Below are 20066 nucleotides of genomic sequence, written 5' to 3'. Positions count from 1 at the left end.
TATAATTAAGTAAAGAAGCGAGGAATTTATAAATTATACGCTTCGTATTTCCCATTATTACAGTTTTTTGTTGCGCCCGACAATCATGGGCGATTCCTAAATTCCTCTGAATTTCCAATTCGCTCTCATTACTTGTTGCGCGTTTGCCTCATTCCATAATTCAAATCTGCTGTACCTACCCTAAATATTTACTCCCATTGCAAAACGTACAATCCCAGATTTACAATAGAAATAGTAGAAATCAGAATACCTCATTCGGAATATGGCACCCTGAGGTTTTGTGACAATTTTAGACTATATCATGAATAAAATTATCTAGGAAGTTATCTCCCTTAACCTGTAACGCAAGCATCAAAGCAACTTGGCAGAATACGTGATAATAACTGAAATTGAAGATAACCTAGTAAACCTACATCAAGATTGGAGGTCAACCACACGATGTTCTTTAGGTTACTGGCAAATACCTAGCGACTAACACGTCTAGCAGCCATTATCTAGTGAAGAGAAACGCCATACAAAGGCATGAAAGGGTTATGAGATCGTAACCAAAACCCATAAAATTCTCCGAAAGGAAAATGGTGGGGGATCAACGAAGACCGCTCCAGTAGTCTTTCCACATACTCGCCTTCCATCTACTGCTCTGCAGAATTCTACTACTCACTCTTCCCCTCATCTTTATGACGACCTCCCGATCTGATTAACTATTGGTCACGACCGCAAGCTCGATATCCAAAAAATCACGCTTTGATTCCTTGGCTATACTGTGGTCAGATTTTTTCGATCCATTTTTGGAAAAACATTCGTCCACTGGCAGGTAATTTACTCAGTCTGTTGAAACATCTACACTCTACAGAATCTAACAATCTGAAGAATGTTTAAGAGATTGAAGAATTTAAAAAAAGAAATAAAAGAATATGAAGATGATTTTATGGATCTGAGAAATCTCAAAATGGATCGGAACGATTCGAGGATATTCGACAATTATGAGAATCAAAAAAAGGATGTTATAAACGTAAGGAATCAGAAAACAAAATAAAACTAAAATGCATTTTTCCCTCCTTTTATATAAAATCCACGTCGTCCACTTCTCACCTCCTCTCCGTATATTCTACATTTTTATCGTTTTCGTATCTGAATCTCGCTATTATTTTAATATTTTTCCTTCCCTCCCACAAATATTTTAGTAACCACTCCTTTATGCTCTTTATAACTACTACATGCGCCCTTCGTTACTGTATTTGTGCATTTAGATCCCTTTTTGCCAGCTCATTTTCCATCTTTTCTTGTACTCCTCTCCTTTCGACCGCGGCATGTCCGTATCCATTTTTTTCGTAATATTTTCCTCTTTGTTCTTCTCACATTTCACTTTTTCTGTCGCACCATTCCTCGAATCTTGCGCCCCGACGCTTTCCTTGTATTTTCCATTTTTGTTTCTTCCTCTAATATACAATTTGATGTCCGTCCGTTTAACACTAACTCCCATTTATAATATCTTCTTTGTATTTCTTCCAGTTCCTCCCATTCCTTCCAACCCCACTCCGTTCCGTACACGAGCAGGAGCACCCCTTTCACCATTGCAGTGAATAGGTACTTTCTTAGTCTGAAATCAATCTTTAGCCCTCTCTCTCTCTCAAATTCCCCACACCTATCCGATCACCATCATTCCCTTTGCCTTAATTCTCTTATCTGCCCTATTTGCCCCATGTCTCTTAAGTAGAGAATGAATAAGGTTGGGCTAAGTGGGCAACCCTGTCTATTCTTACCCTCAACCTTGTCTCTCCCTATAGTTCCTTGATTCTGACTTTTAACTTCTTGGCAATTTTCCCTTCCATACTTTTTCCCGTTCCACTTTGTCAAACGCTGCTTTTAAGTCCATGAAAAACCCGAACACCTTTCCGCCCTTTTGTTTCCAATTCCTTCTCCACCAATCTGTGTAATCAGTCAACGGTAATACATATATGCAGTCGATCGTTACCCTCCCTTTTCTGAATTTCTCCTGCCTTCCACTCTTCGGGTAAACTTCCTGTTCATACCTTGGTTATTAGATTTCTAATCCTTTCCTTGAGACTATCCATGGTGAAAATCCACAACCTATCTGATCTCTCCCTGCCGGTTTCTCTTTCTTCAGTATTTTTAATTGCTCCTCGCTTAGTATCCGATCTCATTGACCCTCTTCTCTTCCTACATCTTCCATAGCCTTCTCTTTCTTCTGTGTAGTAACTTAACAACGTGCTTTTTCCATTCCTCTAATTATCATTCCCTCCAACTTGTTCTATTTTTCTTTTATGCTGTTTATCACCTTCCAAAAATCCTTTTCTGTTTTTATTTTTCTGATTTGGTCTTCGTATTCTTTCCGTTTCTCCATCTTTTTTTTTGCATTTTCTGGTGTATTTTTTTCTGCTCTCTCACCTCTTTCTCCTCTATTTCCTCTCTTCTTTCTTTCTCCATCATTTCTCTATATCTATTTCTATTTTCTGTACACTCTTTGTCCCACTACTCCTCACTTTTTCTTCCCTCCCCTTTAGTTATTTTTTCTCAAGGCTTTTTTAATATTATTCCACTTTATATTATTCCACTCCTTCTCTGTATTCCCTCAAGTTTTTCTCCTGGTTCTTTTAGTCTCCCTCAGTACAGTACCACCGTGTCTCTTGTTCATAACTGTATAGTGTATCTCCCTTCGTTTTTGCGTCCTCTAATTTCTTGATCTTCTTATCTTCCCCTGACACTCAAATTCCATCGGTTGGTGATCCGATTCTATCCTTGTTCCTATCTTAAATTCATCTATTTCATCCGGTATTTTTTCATTTACTATTGTGTAATCAATTACCGACCGCCCTATTCCTCCCATGTAAGTGAATTGTGCGTCCCTATCTCCCTCGATATTTCCGTTATAATTCTCCATCTTCTCTTTTCTGATAATTTCAGCAACACTTCTCCCTCTTTGTTGCACTCTTTATCCCTTGATTTTCTATCTTGTGGTCCCTTTTCCATCTACCAATTTTCCTTTAATTCCTGCTGTGGCATTTGAATCTCCCCCAATATTAGCCCCTCCTCCTCCCGTTTATCTACCATATTTTCTATTTTCTTTTTTAAGTCCTTTATTGCTCTGTTGTATATCTTTATCACCATAATTTTCTTTCCCTCCACCTCCACCCGTCTGACCTGTATTCCTTCTTCCTCTTTCGTTTCATCCCTCCATTCTCTTATCTCTTTTTAACCCCTGTTAATTTTTGTTTGTTTCATATAACTACGGCACAAAAGCAACAGGCGGCGAAACGTGCACTAACTAGGGTAACTTGCCCCCCCCCCCCCCGAAGATCTTACTGGTCTCGTTACCGATGGTGGAGTCAATACTTCAACTTCGAAAAGAAAAGGAATGTGGTAGCCTTGGATAAGATTTATTGATATGGTATGGGAATCCCCCCCCCCCTATCTCAAATGTTCTCGCCTCTACTTGTAGGTTTTCTTTTAGTCATTCCTCCGTCCTCTTCTCTCTTTCCCTTTTTTCATCTTCATTCCCTTTATCGTTATGTTGTTCTTTATTTTTTCCTCTATATTTTCTCATTTTATTCTTCAAGTTTACTTATCCTTTCTGTAAGTAAATTTATCGATTGATTTCTTCACGTTTTTCTCTTCTCCCCTCAATTCACTCCCTTCCCATTTTTCTATTCCACTTTCTTGCTCTTTCTAAACCCACTCTTCTTCATCTGAAGGGTCGCATGAATTCAAAAATCGGAGTAATAAGAATTTCGGGATGGAAAAAATTCAAGGTAGCATACGAATCTGAAGAATCTTGTGAAGATTACGAATTTAAAGGATCCGAAGAATCAGAAAATTCTGAAGAAACAGAGGAATCTGAAGAACCTCTCAACAAACTACAGAATCTAAACTGAGATCTCAAGACTGTTTTACCTCAAAACCTTGACACAAACAGCGAATGTAGGTTCAAGGTGGAAATAATATCAAATTTAAAATAATTGACTTCATTTAATTGAAAACATTATTGTATTGTGTGAGAATCAAAAATTTCCAATGGACCTGAAGAATCTCAAGAGACTGATGAATTTTGGGAGTAAGAAAAGAATGTTATAAATGTAACGAATCAGAAAAACTTGAGGCATTTTTCCCTCCTTTTATATAAAATCCACGTCGTCCACTTTTCAGCTCCTCTCTGTATATTCTACATTTTCATCGTTTTCGTATCTGAATCTCGCTATTATTTTAATATTTTTCCTTCCCTCCCACAAATATTTTAGTAACCACTCCTTTACATTACTGTATTTGTATACTCTTCCTACATCTTCCATAGCCTTCTCTTTCTTCTGTGTAGTAACTTAACAAAATGCTGTTTCCATTCCTCTAATTATCATTCCCTCCAACTTGTTCTATTTTTCTTTTATGTTGTGTTTATCACCTTCCAAAAATCCTTTTCTGTTTTTATTTTTCTGATTTGGTCTTCGTATTCTTTCTGTTTCTTCATCTTTGTTTGCATTTTCTTGTGTATTTTTTCTGTTCTTCGCCTCTTTCTCCTCTATTTCCCTTCTTTTTTCTTTCTCCATCATCTTTCTATATCTATTTCTCTCTTCTACACACTCTTTGTCCCACTACTCCTCTGTCCTACCATATTTTCTGTTTTACTTTTTAAGTCCTTTATTCCTGCGCTGTTGTAAATCTTTATCACCATAATTTTCTTCAACATCTATTTTCTGATAATTTCAGTAGCACTTCTCCCTCTTTATTGCACTCTTTGTCCCTTAATTTTCTATCTTGTGATCCCTTTCCCATCTCTACCAATTTTCCTTTAATTCTTTCTTTCCCTCCACCTCCACTCGTCTGACCTGTATTCATTTCTCCTCTTTCGTTTCATTCCCTTCTCCCTTTTTAACCCCTGTCGTTACCTTCCTTTTGCTCGTCCCTCTTCGCCATATATTTTTGTTCGGAATCCTGTTCTTTATTTTCTCCCAATTCTTTTGTTTTATCCACGACATCATATCCTCTTACAAACTCCAGGAATTGAGCGCCTTTACCAGCGATATCCCAGAAATCATTTTCATGCTGCCCTTCTCCATTTTTATTTGGTTTTTCTGTTTTCTTCTGTTGTTTGTGTCTGTGCCCCCTCCCTCTCTATCTTCTCTTTTGCTGTTAGTTCCTTTCTCTAAACCCCGCCGTTTCCTCTCCCGTTCTTTTCCTCTGTGTTCCCACTAATCCTTTGTCTGTGGTATGGTAGGTACTCCATCTGTAGTCTTCATCTTCTATCATTAGTTTACCTCCATCTTACTTTTTTGCCCTTTGTTGTTTCTCTTTCCGAAACCTCCCTGATTTCCCTTCGTACCCTTCTTTATTCATATGTCAACTCCTCATCTATGTATATCCCGCTACCCTTTAACTTTCCCTTTCTCCTCATAACCACCTACTTCTTTTCCCATGTTAGATTTCTTCACGTTTTTCTCTTCTTCTCTCCTCAATTCACCCCCTTTCCCCTTCTATTCCACTTTCTTGCTCTTTCTAAACCCACTCTTCTTCATCTGAAGGGTCGCATGAATCCAAAAATCGGAGTAATAAGAGTTTCAGGATGGAAAAAATTCAAAGTAGCTGAAGAATCTTGTGAATATAACGAATTTAAAGGATCCGAAGAATTGAACAATTTTGAAGCAACAGAGGAATCTGAACAACCTGAAATATAGGAAGAATTATAGGATTTGAAATTAAATTAACGCAGAAGGAAATGGAAGAATCCTAGAATCGTAGGAAGTTTTGTAGATTGATGAATCTTCGGAAAAATCCAAAGAAGTGAAAAATTTTGAAAAATTCGAAGAATTGAAGATTTTAAAGGATAACGGAAGTGAAGAATACGAATAAGAAACAAGATACGAAGGATCGCATACGATAGGGGAATTTTTTGATCCTCGCATTCGACTTTTAATCCGACTCATGTTCAATAGCATTGATCCTTGAACTCATGGAAATCAATTGGGTTGATATCGCTGTCTCTTTTCGTTCTCAAGTTAGGAGAGGAACAGACGGGTAGACGGAAAAAACCATCATAAACCTAAACCTAAAAACCTAAAATAATCTACAAAATCCTAAATAGAGGAGGGGTCTGAATAATCTCAACAAACTACAGAATCTAAAGTGAGATCTCAAGACTGTTTTGCCTCAAAACCTTGACACAAACAGCGAATGTAGGTTCAAGGTGGAAATAATCTCAAATTTAAAATAATTGACCTCATTTAATTGAAAGCATTATTGTATTGTGGTAATACTTTTAAATTTATTGCTTTTTCGAAAATTCAATACTACCTGAAAATAGCTCTGTTTTGTTTTCAATACGCCACCCCGTATATTTCGATTTCAAAAAGGTTGCCTTAAATTTGTAGCTAAAATGCCGAATTTTTGCATTTCGCCCCGCTTTTTTGTTGCTTTTAATTCTGCTCTTTTTTAATCGTTACAGAATTGATCTTGTATGGTATGTGAAATTTGATAATTGAGGGGCCCAAAACGCATTTGGTTTGAAAGTCCCAAAATACTACAATACACACAGGTTTTCAGGGAGCCTCAAGAAGCTCGCGAAAAAAATTCTGGAAGTTTTTTCACTGATATTAACGAATCCAATATTTTAAACAAAATTGAAAAAAACACATCCCATCTCATAAAATTAACTTTAAACAACACCTAGAGCACCAAACTGGACTCGTTACTCATCCTCAACTCATTTTGGCCAGGGTCATGATAACATCTTTGGTGCTTACGAAGCCCAATAAATAAAGTCTTCCTATCTTTCCCTGGATTATGGGTAAGTGTCACCAAATTTTTTTTTAAGTGCACTGGCAAATTGTAACAAACGCGACAATTTTCCAGTTAAATTTGTCGCATTTTTTCCTAGAAACAAAATTAAGGTTTATCGCCTGATCCTTGAACTCCTTGCGTGATTTTGGTACCTACACGTTGCATATGATTATAGTATCGCTACAAATAAAAAAAACCTTAAACGAAATTTGATACAAAAGCACTTCGAATAAAGGAAAATCAAACGCCAATTTCAAAATTTGGTTTTGCGCATGCGCAGTGCCAACTTTTTTATTTATTGAAGAATTTAAACGAAATTTGATACATAGGCACTTGGGATAAAGGAAAATCAAACGCCAATTTCAAAATTTGGTTTTGCGCATGCGCAGTGCCAACTTTTTTATTTATGAAAGAATTTAAACGAAATTTGATACATAAGCACTTCGAATAAAGGAAAATCAAACGCCAATTTCAAAATTTGGTTTTGCGCATGCGCCGTGCCAACTTTTTTATCTATGGAACTATTTAAGTGAAATTTGATACTTAGGCGCTTGGAACAAAGGAAAATCTAACATTAGTTTTAAAATTGAGGTTTTCGCATGCGCAGTTCCAACTTTCTTATTTAGAAAAGCATTGAAATGAAATTCTTCTCATAAACTGAAATTGAAGTAGCACGTCAACAATGGATTGCCCATGTGCAATGCTATCTTTCGTATTTGTGGCCGGATTTCTACGATTTTAACAGAAGTTGCATCTTACAAATGGGAAATGAATGCAAGTGGAAATGCGCTTTATGTAAATCGTTTACGATTACTTTTTAACTTGTTGTGTTTTATCACTGTTTCATAGTTGCCATCGGTTTACTACACGGTTAGCGTCCGGAATACTTTGAAAAGTATTCGAATACAGTAAAAAGTATTCAAATACTTGTGACTCAAATACATTAAAAATGTAAACTACTTGGGGTTAGCTTTTTTTTATATTTCTATTGTTATATACAAATTTAAGGGGAGTAAAAGTAATAATTTCAAACAGTTCCAAGATTGGCTACTAGTTCAAAAGTTACAGCCCTTTGAATTTTCTTTCGAAATTGGTTTCTAGTCTATAACTTTTGATTGAGAAGTCTGATCGAAAAAGTACGAATTGTTTTGGATTTTACGCACCAAAATTAATAAGAAAAAGTGTTTTCCCGAGAAATTTTGGTGCAGTCGATTTTTGGTAAAAAAGGAAGGTTATACACTGCCTTTTTTGAGGCCCGAAAAAAAAATTGTCTCTGAACGACCCGGAAAAAAGATTTTCTTATAGAATGTGGCTTGTAGAATCCATAATTTCAAATAGTTCCAAGATTGGGCTACTAGTTCAAAAGTTACAGCCCTTTGAATTTTCTTTCGAAATTGACTAAATATTTGTGAAAGTATTTGAGTTACAAATACAAATACTGCTTCCATAAAAGTATTTAATTACAAAGTATTTGAATACTTTAAAGGACTTGAATACTAAAAAGTATTTACAAAATCGAATACTGCCCAGCTCTGGTATGGACGCTAGTAAACTTCCCGAATGTTAGAGGAATCTCTATAGAACATCCATTCTGAATGTATACAACATACATAGAATATCCTATTGAATATCTTTTGCATATTACAGGAATATGTTGAGAAAAATAGCAACACTAAATATTTTTAAATAGATCAGTTAGCACTGAGAGATTGAGTAATTGTTTTTAAAATAAAATTTGTCAGTGTATTTTTATGACAAATAATTATAATCTTGTTTTAACTACGTGTTCACATATATCTGTCTTCTAAAAGAATATTCATGTTATATCCAGTTGTCAGTATACCAATATACATAGCATGTCTGATGCATATACATGCATATACATAAGACATCCAAAACGTATATACTATGTATTATGTGAAGTCTACCAAACTTATATCCCATGCACATACATCGAACATTTGCGACATACTGTACATGATATATGCAATGCATATAGGTCTGCTATGTGGATTTGTAGCAGGTAGGTACCGTGACAAATTGAAAATATTAAGTCCTTGTCTTAGACAGCTGCAGTTCCACCAACACCACCAACACACCAACACATTGCTATTAGCGACCATCAAAATTAGGTTTTTTTAGTCTTGGACACATTGAATTGCGATTTTGGTGAGCCTGATCTAATTCAACTTTGTAAGCAGGTAAAGAAATTGTATGGTAATAGATAAAAACGAGCCGATATATTAAACAGATGCCAAGGAATGTAAATTGGCAAGCAAATTACAACTTTTTCTATAGCCAAATTACGTTTTGTACTAGAGCCGAACACCCCCACGCCTTTTCAAGGTTCGAGTTGTGACCTCGGCCAATATTTCGTCTATCTTGTGAAGTTGGATGAAACATTTGGGGCGATTTTTTGAACGAAGTGCATGGGAATTTTTTAAATATCCGAATTGATTCGTCTACCGGATGCTGCGCATTACCCTCAATTATGATGTACATAGAAATTCTCGACATATTTTACAGCAACTATTCACGTAGTACCATTTCCGCCACATACATTAACCATGCAAAAATAATTAACATTACTGGTTATGATGTAATACTTTGACAAGGACGCCGCATGCGTTCGTTTACAATACATTTTCGAATCACGCACGCTGATAATTTATTTACATTGTAATTTGTGTTCCAGTAATGTCTACGCCAGCTTCCTTCGGACCGAACAGCGCAACGCTTACCTGCCCATACTGCCATAAGGGAATTACTACGCTCGTTAGAGCAGAGTCGTCATCGAAGACCCATTTATTTGCGGTTCTTTTATGTTTCGTTTCGTAAGTAAACCTTTTTCATTCTGCTACTTGAAAGACAGAGGTGTGACAAAAGTGTGTTTGTTTAAAATAAACGGAAACGTCTACTGTGTCAGTCAATAAACTACTAAACATTATGTAACAGCCTTTGAATAATTTATATTCAAACGTAACAACCTTTGAATATACTAATTTTATACTCAAAGGTAACAGCAGCTTCGCTCAAAATTTGCGTTTCTCCCAAATTTTGTTCCCAGAAACCGTTACATCCTGGTAGAAGAAGGAAACCAGCCTAAGTTTGCGGGTATGACCTTTAAGTCTCTCCCCTTGGCCAATGCCCTGGACTACTTTTAATGGAAGAGTGTAATAGTTGGCAACTTTTTACAATATAAAGTATAACCAAAACAAAAATGCGGTTTTTTCTTCTCTTTTATTTAATATCTTCTTCGTCCACTTCTTACCTCTTATCTCTGCCATTCTTCCAGCCTCTCCTACCTCATACTTCTCCCAGTTTTTTCCACTTCTAGGCAATTTCATAACATGCTCTTTACATATTTTACATTCTCTTTTTGTTTCTCCTTATTTTCACATCTGAATCTCGCCATTAGATTAATATTTTTCATTTCCTCCCATACATATTTTGGTAACCACTCTCTTATTAGATCTTTGTAATTATTACTTCTCCCTGTATTGTTGTACCTGTCTCATCGCAACCACGCCATTTTCCCACAATTCCCTTATTTCAGTATTTGGTACCTTAAACTTTTGATTTCTGTAATCTCTTCTTTCCCCCGTCCATTTCCACTCTATCTCCCTTTTCCTGCCACTACCCTTCCCAAGTCTCATCATCTTCGACTCTTCTACATTTAGTTCCATTCGTTTCCCAATAGCTCTCCATTCTTTCTACCATGTCCGTCATTTGTTCTACCTTTCTTGCCACTGTCACTGCGGCGTCCGCGTATGCCAGGGACCGTGTCTTTCTTCTTCCCACTACGATCCCTCCACCTTGTCCCTTGTCTTAATACTTTTTCCACGTCTCTTATGTTTATGTAGAGATTAAATAAGGTTGAGCTACGTGGGCGTCCCTGTCTTAGCCCTTTATTTACCCTCAATCTTATTTGTCCATGTAATTCCATGAATCTATCTATTTTCCCATCTTTCATTATGTTAATTTTGACCAGATTTCCACGTCCGCCAAAATTTAGGAACCATAAACGTCAAAATATCCAGGAAGAAAATAAGTTAATGTTAATTTTGTTTAGTACCGCCAAACACGGAACCGATATTACACTAGGAAATAAAAATACAAAGAATTCAAAACAACAGGAAAACATTTTTAGCTTCCTAGCATGTGCTAGGTAGCTATTGCGATAGCCGTTTTTTGAACATTTCAAAATTTCATCAAATGTCGACGTTTTAGACCATTTTAAGCAACTTTTAAAGAATAAAATTCTTTTCCGTCTGTATGTACGTACGTATGTACGTTTGTTGGCAATTTTCTGAGAAAACGGCTCGACGGATTTTGTTGAAATTTTGTATATATGTTTTAGGCATACCGAACAGAAAAATAACGGGCCGGATTTTTGAAAAAAAAATTTTGGAGCGCCGTAACGGCATCGAACTTTTTTTTTCAAATAGCAACCTAAAATTTTTATTCTATTATTTGGAAGACCTTATTTTCCTGTGTACAACCTACAAAAAATTGGGCCGGGTTATATTATCAAAAAACGGAGAAAAAAATTGTCAAGTCCAAAAAATTGTGTTGCATATGTGCAAAACGCAACGATCTTGTTTCTGAAGCAATTTAAACGAAATTTCTATGGTAAGTCCCTTTAATAAAAGCAAACAAAATTCATGCGCAAAAATCGTGTTGCGCATGCGCAGAAATGCAATTTTCTTATTTATGGAACATTAGCTTCCTAGCATGTGCTAGGTAGCTATTGCGATAGCCGTTTTTTTAACATTTCATAATTTCATCAAATGTCGACGTTTTAGACCATTTTAAGCAACTTTTAAAGAAAGAATCAATTTTTCCCGTCTGTAAGTGCGTACATATGTTGGCAATTTTTGGTTTCAGCTAGGAAGCTATTCTGTCAAGAATTTGACACCTGGTTTCCAATACCTTTTCCCACAATCTGTGTAATACAGTCGATTGTTTCCCTCTATTTTCTGAAACCCATTTGTGTTTTCACCAACATCCTTTTTTCTTCCATTTCTGTTTCTAATCTTTCATTCAGTATCATTGCATAACTTGCATAAACCCAAACATTAAAAAATAAATTAAATTGAAAAAAGTTATAAAGATTCGAGATTTATTTCCTTGATCCTATCTGTTGCAAAAATCTAAGCCTCACTTCCTAATCTCGTCTCTCCCTGCCGCCTTCCCTTTCTTCAGTGCTCGGGTCTTCTCTTGGTATCTCATCTCCTTCAACCTCCTCTCTTCCATAGATTCCTCTTGCTCCTGCTTTCCGTGTACTGCCGCTGATACGATTTTCAGTACGGGAATTTTTTTGTACCAGTCGAACATAATTAAAACATCTCGCATTAGGAAACCCGACTTTTAATCCGGCTCAGTTTCAATAGTACTGATCCTTGAACTCATAGAAATCGATTGGCGAAGGTTTGTCTCTCTTCGTTCTCGAATTAGACGAGGAACAGACGGACTAACCCATCACATAAGGGCAATTTTTTCTGTCGAAAAGTTTCCCTAAAAATCAGATACAGGTAACGCTTCGACGTTTCTAAGTAATCTCGTGTTTACACGAGGCTAGTAAGTAGGCAGTGCTGGACTCCAGTGATTGGATTCCAGTAACTGAGTCCAGTGAATTAACGCTTATACGAATCCAGTTGATTGGAACCAGTCAAAATGTCCAGTCTACACGGAACCATGGATGAGTGAGGACATTAATACAGTGGTTTTATCAATGAATCTCGTGCTCCAGGAAGAGTTTGAAAAGAAAAAGGAATGAGAAGAGATTCAGGCGGTGCATCATCTCAATTGCTCAATTGAATTCGTTGCACAAACAATCTTTCCACTTATACTATTTGACGAATTTCATACTCATAACTGTACCGAATTTTTGAGGTGCCATTGTTACACACTAAAATAATGTTAATCCTTTACCAGTCCTTTTCTTTTTTCTCTCCCCTCTACTTCAGTTATTTGTTTACACGTTATTACTTTTTTAATATTCTCCTTTATATTCTTGCACTCCTCCTTTATACTCCCTCCTATTTCTTCTACTGGTTCTTCTAGTCTCCCTCTATACCCTTAACGGTTTTTGCGTCTTTTTTGATCTTTTCATCCTCCCAATCAGACTCGATTCCATCGTTTGATGATCCGATTATATCCTTGTTCCTACATTAAATTCATCTATATCCTCCAGTATTTTTCATTTACTATTATGTAAACAATTGCCGGCCTCCCTCTTCCTCCCATGTATGTGAATTGACCGTCCCGATCTCCGTTCATATTTCGCTTTAAAATTCTACAAACCTTCTGTTGATTTTCTATCTTGTGTTCCTCTTCGCATCTCTCACTTTCCTTTAATTCCTGTTCCGGCATTAAAATCTCCACCCAATATTAGCCCCTCCTCCTCCATTTTATCTATCATATTTTCTATTTTATTTTTTAAATCCTTCATTTCTTCTCCTCTCTCCATTGTATATTGTTTATATTCTTCTCCATTTTTAGTTCGTTTTTCTTCTCCTCTGTTCCCTCTAGTTCTTTTTCTTTGGTATTCCCATCTGTATTCTTCATATTCTACCATTAGTTTTCTATAACCCCATCTTACTTTCTTGCCCTTTCTTATTTCCCTCTACGCAACCTCTCCAAGTTCTCTTTCTACCCTTCTTTCGCATTATATGTCAAATCGTCATTTATGTATATCCCCTTTTAATTTTTTCTTTCCCCCTATAATCCCCCTCTTCTTTTCCCGTGTATGTTAGTTTTGGTATTATTACCTTGTTTCCCCTGACTTCAAATGTTCTCGCCTCTTTCACATTCGCCTCTACTATTTTACCATTCTCCGTGCTCTCTTTCCCTTTTTTCACATCTCCCTTTGTCGTTATTTGTTCTTAATTTTTTCTCTTTCTTTTCTCTCATTTTGTTCTTAGTTTTTTTTATTCTTTTCTAGCGACAGCCATCTTCATATTATTGTACGCAATATTCTTCTTTTAGAGTCTGCAGGGCTGTTCATTTTGGAGCAGAACAGTTTTTAAAACTCTCCGTTTTGTTTTTGTTTGTTTTTTTGGTACTCCGAAAATCATGGCATTTGAGGTCACTTTACATATTATACTTTATTGGACGCAATTTGAAAAGTATTTTTTCCGACTTCTTCACTTAAAATACGAAATTTTCAACCTCCAAATTAATTAGATCGCTAACTATTTCATGCAATTCGAAAATTCCGAAGGTTTTTCATTTTACAGGAGATCCAACACTTCTAAGGATTTTCCAAATTTCGAATATTCCAAAGGTTCAAACGATTCTCAAGACAGAGAAGAACTTATAACTGGTTCTTAGATTCCGAAGATGTTCATGATTACACAATCTTCAGAAATTTCAAAAAGCCCCAAAATTCGAAAGTATCCAACAATATTCAAGAATATTTCACGTATTTTAATGGTTCTAAATGGCCCACAATGCGAAAACGCCAAAAATTACGAGACACTCATACACTTTCTAACAAGTCTAAAGACTCCTATGGTTTCGAATATTCCAAAATTCGAAGGAATCGGAAGATTAAGAAGATCGATTTCAACAATCAGAAGAATGAGTTGTTTAAGAAGTACAGTAAATTCGTAAGATTCCAATCCATCATTCAGTAATTCTTTAGCTGATCGGAAGATTCGGAAGAGGGAAAGATGCTAATTGCTAAAAATTCCAAAGGATTCAAGTGTTTCCAAATGTTCCAGAGATTCCAAAAGTTTCGGGTATTTGAAAGATTCCAAGCAAGTGGAAAGTATTTTTAGGGTTTTTGTTTGGTTAAGTTAATTCCTTAGCAGTTACAGGGCAGTAAGGTGAAAAGGGTTGCTACCAAACCATCAGTCGATCCATAACTTAAAAATTCAATTCTGGGCTTCGTAGGTGAATCCTCTGAGACAGGGTAGTACAAAAGCTCGCATTTGCGCGGGTTTATTAAGTAGTAGTACGAGTATTGCGTCAAAAAGTCTGAACGTCTGGTTCATCCGGACAATTTCTCTTCCCTGATTTTTCTTATCGATTGGGTCGTCATTTGATCTTCAAATCCTGCTGAACATAAATATCTCGTACAGTTTCAATGAGTATCGGCCCAGAAAGCGGTTTAGTTCTTAGGGCTCGGCGAATATTTCCGGGCCTTGCAGACGTTTTCCATATTACTATTTCCTTTACTAAAAGCGATAATAAATTTGCGATAAGTACTTTCCAGCAGCGCTGCAATTATTATACCAAATCATGTTGAAACAATCAGCTAACTAACCGTGTTTACTATAGACAAGACCATGTCGCAACGGAATGCTTATTTCATTATATTGGAGCTTCATTTTAATTATAGAACTGAGTTACGTAATCAAACTATAAGAAATAGAAAAGTTGCTATAAATCTTAGTCTTTCAGGATCTAAATTTAGAAATGGATGGTCTGCTTTTAACCAAAAAGTATTGTTGCTGCGCGCACGTTTCTTTCTTGGCAACTAACCAGCAGAAGGTTAGAGTTTGGATTTAAAAAAAAAAACGTTTGCCCACGTCAATGCTGGCCCATTTTCTTACTGAACGAATTTTTCGCCATTCGAATTGAAAAAAGTACTATATCAACAGGTGCCAAACGCTAGTGCTATTTTCGGTATCCTCAGAAAATGGGGCCACTTCTCTACTACTTACCTTGCCAAGCGCCACTGTTTCTACTACTACTACCTACTACTAAACCACGCACATCATTTCTAAATTCGTCTTTGTTTCAGATGCTGCTGTATTCCCTACTTTATGGACTCCTGCAAAAACAAGAATCACTACTGTCCCAGCTGTAACGCGTTCCTGGGTGCCTATACGAATTAATCAAATATTCCAACCCTCTACGTCATAATAGTTTAAGAAACACTATTGGAACTTTTCTTATTTGTACCTCAAGCATTTTTTTTACAATAGGCCCCCTATCCCGTGTGAGCGTTAAAATTGTTTTGGGATAGAGGAACCACGTTACATACTTTTATATTATTTAGTTTTTTTCTACCATATCCGGATGTTGCACGACTTTGAATATTTGAGGCATGAGGAGGTTGTACATTTATACATAAAATATACTCATTATGTATTGTAAATGTTAGCGGTATACAAAACTTAAATTATGTATCTACCATATAAAAATTTACAATATCTACTTGTAACCTTTAGCATGTTTAACCTTTTAATGAGTAGACACAATTAAACGCTACTAGGAAAAAAGAACTGACGTTTTCACAACACTAAAAGCAATTACTAACTTAATTACTTGATAGGCTTAAAAGCTATTTCTCATATAATGACTAGCGCCGATAAGTACCGAAGCCGCTTAGGTGTGGATGCCGTTCATTAACTTTAAATGGGCAGTTACAGGTTGTGTGGAATGTGGGAGGGTATTAATTGATACCTCTTTAGGTGGAATAAATAATGCGAATGTGGGCGGATTTGAAACATAATTTCTGAATTTTCGGTCTAACTAACTGGGCAGATATCCCAATTGATGCAGGGAAAAATGAAGAGTGCGCCTCTTTTTAAAATTGGTCCACATCCCAATTTTTTGTGGCATTTTAGACTATCGCTGTTATAACTGGCCAATTTTAATTTCTGTTCAATTGGATTATCAGTAACCTCCTCAATTTTAATATACCTACTTTTCTATTCGATGTCTAATCGCTATCCTATCTCTAAAAATGAGTTAATTTATCTTAATTGACCATAACCATTCTTAGGTTTTTGAAACCCTATTTTCGCAAGATAATTATTAAACACTGAGGTATTTTTTAACATTCATAGTAATTTCCCCTAATTTATTGTTTATTTTCTGTGCACATGTGCAACCGTTGTGCTTCGCGTAGACACGCAATAGGTACATTTTTTTTCCACAGGCTTGTAAGTTTTCGTTTCCGTTTCGAGGAACAGGTTCGAGCGATCCTGAAGAAAACTAAACAAAAGTAACGGTAAACAGATTTTTCCGAAAGTGCAAACAGAGAGGAAGCGTAAATCGTGGTACCAATTTTGTTTCACAATTCTTGCTCAGTCTCGATGCTTCGAATTGTTAAAATTAGTGCTTTAAATTGTAAATGATAGTCACCAACACCTCCCATTCATTTGCGACTCCATAAAATAACACGTACTTTGTATGAAATTATCTATATCATCATATCATTAGAAAGTTGACACAATGGATAATGTTTAGCTGACTTTATTCCAGGTTCTCATAGCCCCCTAAATACAGGCGACTACGCGGGAATGAATCCACTGAATCCCTAATAGTCCATGCTATATAATATTTTTTGACAAAAAAAATTAGTTAGCGGATGAAACCGGGGTTTTCAGGCAGGTGAAATGAATAGAAATTTGGGAAAAAATAATTAAAACAGCTGAATCTTTCCGCGGGTGAAATCACGGGGGTTGAAAGGGGTGGAAAGTGGTGTTTTGCATATTGTGGCAAAACTATTAATTTTAGACGAAAATGTTAAATGTAAAAGTTATAGAGATTAAAAAAATGAGCAACTTTTGTATCTACACTATTTTCACATAACCTCCAATTTTCTTAGAAAAACCGGAAAAACTGTTTTTTTCGTTTTTTATTCTTATTTTTGCGAAAAAATGTCGTAGGGGTTTGAAAAATCTATTTTTTTTCATCGTACACCGTAGTGAATAAGCTTACCTATTTACAAGAATTTCGTAGGTAACGCAGTCAAAAGCTTTTTGAAGATCACAAAAGATTGAAACGGTGCTTAAATTTGCTTCGAACCCTTCCACAATCATTTCAATTAAATTATTGATGGTCAACGAGGTAGACATCCCTGCTCTAAATCCGAATTGGTTAGTATTGAATAGTTAATTTTTTTCAAAATACATACAAATCTGATTTTTTAGTACAGTTTCCACCACTTTCGAGAGAGTAGGAAGAATGGAGACGGGTCGAAATTTGTTTAGTTCTATCGCTTGATCACATTTTGGAATTGGTATAACTTTTCACAGTTTTAAAATGTCAGGAAAACATCCGGTTTGTATGATTTCATTTGTTAACTTAGTTGATGGGCCTATACCTAATAATGTCTGTTACCGATTTCATTACTGCAGTGGTGATACCAAAGACATCTGAAGTGTATTTAACTTTTATGCTTCTAAGAGCATCTCTTATAGCATTTTGACTCACCTCTACAAATCCAAAGGTTTGATCAACGGTAGCTGTGCCAAGGTACTTTGTAAATAACAAGTTACTGCTGATGGTAGATTTATTTACAATCTCTGTAACAATGTTAATAAAGAAATCATTAAATTGTTCTGCGGTATCATTATGCATCTGATCAGATTTATAATGGCCGCGAAAATTATTTCGAAAACTGTTTACAATTTTCCAGCACGCTTTGCTTTTATAAAGCAATAAAAGCAATTCGAAATAAAATCGGATTATCTTGCTTCCTGATCCCTGAACAATTTCTTTTTGTTCACTGACTCTTCTTCCTGCCTGTTTTATAGCTGATGCAATTGCGTTGGGCCTGTTGAAAACTTGCAAAATCTGAAATAAGGACGTTAGTTTTACCGGCCATTGACCAAAGCAAATGATTTGAGATGTAAAACCTGGAATAAACTTTATGAGGGTTTTATTCATAAATCCTATAAAACGATCAACAGGACCAGCTTAATCCCATAAGATGTAAAACAGACAGGAAGAAGAGTTATTGAACAAAAACAAATTGTTCGGGAAGCAAAAGAATGCGATTTTACTTCGAATTGCTTTTATTGCGGTCCAAATGCAGAAAAAAGAAATAATAAAGATGTTTTAATTAAGGCAGTTGGGCACTGGGAAATAAAAGAACATATTTTAGCAACATTAAAGAGGGGAGAGAAGACAGATTTCAAAAACTTTTTATTGGCGCGGATCCAATACGTTAATTTATTTGCAAGAAAAGCTATTTTACCTACTGTCAAAAACAATATACCTTAAAACTGTTCCCCACGTTTTTGCCGCTTTTCTTTTTCTATTGGAATAATATTTTTGATTATTAAAATGTAAGTCGTTACGAAAATTTTGCTACCCCACGCACCTCTGTACGATGAAAAAAATAGATTTTTCGTCCCCTTGAAAAATAGGTCGTTTTTTTCAGAAATCGTGAGATCTTGGAAACGGTTCAACTTTACAGGACCAAAAAATTATCTTCTTCTTTATCATAAAACAAGCTATGTTTCCTCCAAATTTCAAACCCCTACGACATTTTTTCGCAAAAATAAGAATAAAAAACGAAAAAAACCATGTTTCCGGTTTTTCTAGGAAAATTGGAGGTTATGTGAAAATAGTGTAGATACAAAAGTTGCTCATTTTTTTAATCTCTATAATTTTTACATTTAACATTTTCGTCTAAAATTAATAGTTTTGCCACAATTTGCAAAACACCACTTCCACCCCTTTCAACCCCCGTGATTTCACCCGCGGAAAAATTCAGCTGTTTTAATTATTTTTTCCCAATTTCTATTCATTTCACCTGCATGAAAAACCCGGTTTCGCCCGGTAACTAATTTTTTTTGAAAATTAATTATTTTTTCCAATGCCGACGCGTTTTTATTGAATTTAATCCCCAATTTTTGTGCAGTAATAGGTAATTTTAATCCCTCAGATTTCTTGTAAAACATTCAGAAAGTACCTATTCATTTTCTTTATTTTGAGAACAGGTAATATGAAAAGCACAATTTATAAAGGGCCTTAGTGGTACATCCAGATCTTCCTATATAATGCCAAATAACTGAGTTCTTCTCCGCCTCAACAATGGTAAAAACTCTTGACTTTTAGTTTTTGTATCTAGAATTCTAACTACCAGCATCGATTCTCCATCTTCTATGTTGCCTACGTTCATTTTTAACAATTCCTCTGATCTGCAAACTGCAACTTCCTCCAATATCCATAATTGTCACAATCTACAACCACAAACTTTGGAAGCATGAGCATGCAATGTTTTACACAAACTAACCTTTATCAACAAGTGACATCTTAGGGGATGAAAGAAGCGCCTTCATATGCTTCGTCACTTTCGTCTTCAATATTTGTAGAAGGGTTTAAGGCATGATTTTACTAAAATAAAAAATTCTTAATTTTTATTGACAGTTACAAACAAGCGAGCGTAACTATGACATCCTAAAAAACCTACCTTACTTTTTCATATTTTTTTATAGCATGTTTAATTTTCAAATGGATTCAGATCGGTCGGTATTGGAAAAAATAGTATAAGTAACACTGGATTAAACTAGTTTTTGTTCCCTCAAGAA

The 20066-nt window shown here is 35.7% G+C and overlaps 1 protein-coding gene and 1 long non-coding RNA gene across 2 annotated transcripts in view; one reads left to right on the top strand and one right to left on the bottom strand.

Annotated features, from left to right (window-relative positions):
* The window catches only part of LOC116173512 (lipopolysaccharide-induced tumor necrosis factor-alpha factor homolog), a 37071-nt gene extending 21049 nt beyond the window's left edge, over positions 1–16022 (top strand). Inside the window, exons 3-4 of the mRNA XM_031491017.1 lie at positions 9482–9620; positions 15539–16022. Coding sequence (XP_031346877.1) covers positions 9482–9620; positions 15539–15632 — 233 coding nt within the window. The 3' untranslated portion in view covers positions 15633–16022. The remainder of the gene's footprint in view (positions 1–9481; positions 9621–15538) is intronic.
* A 3422-nt stretch (positions 16023–19444) lies between these two features.
* LOC116174699 lies at positions 19445–19858 on the bottom strand. Its single transcript, XR_004146147.1, has 2 exons — positions 19772–19858; positions 19445–19718 (listed from the first exon to the last, which is right to left on the bottom strand). It is a non-coding gene; the product is annotated as an uncharacterized LOC116174699 (long non-coding RNA).
* Between the last annotated feature and the right edge of the window lie 208 nt (positions 19859–20066).

The sequence above is a fragment of the Photinus pyralis genome, unplaced genomic scaffold (genome assembly GCF_008802855.1).
Source record: "Photinus pyralis isolate 1611_PpyrPB1 unplaced genomic scaffold, Ppyr1.3 Ppyr1.4_LG6, whole genome shotgun sequence".
NCBI classification, from domain to species: domain Eukaryota; kingdom Metazoa; phylum Arthropoda; class Insecta; order Coleoptera; family Lampyridae; genus Photinus; species Photinus pyralis.
Note: the sequence above shows the minus strand (reverse complement) of the source record. Positions and strands in the feature narration are given on the sequence as shown.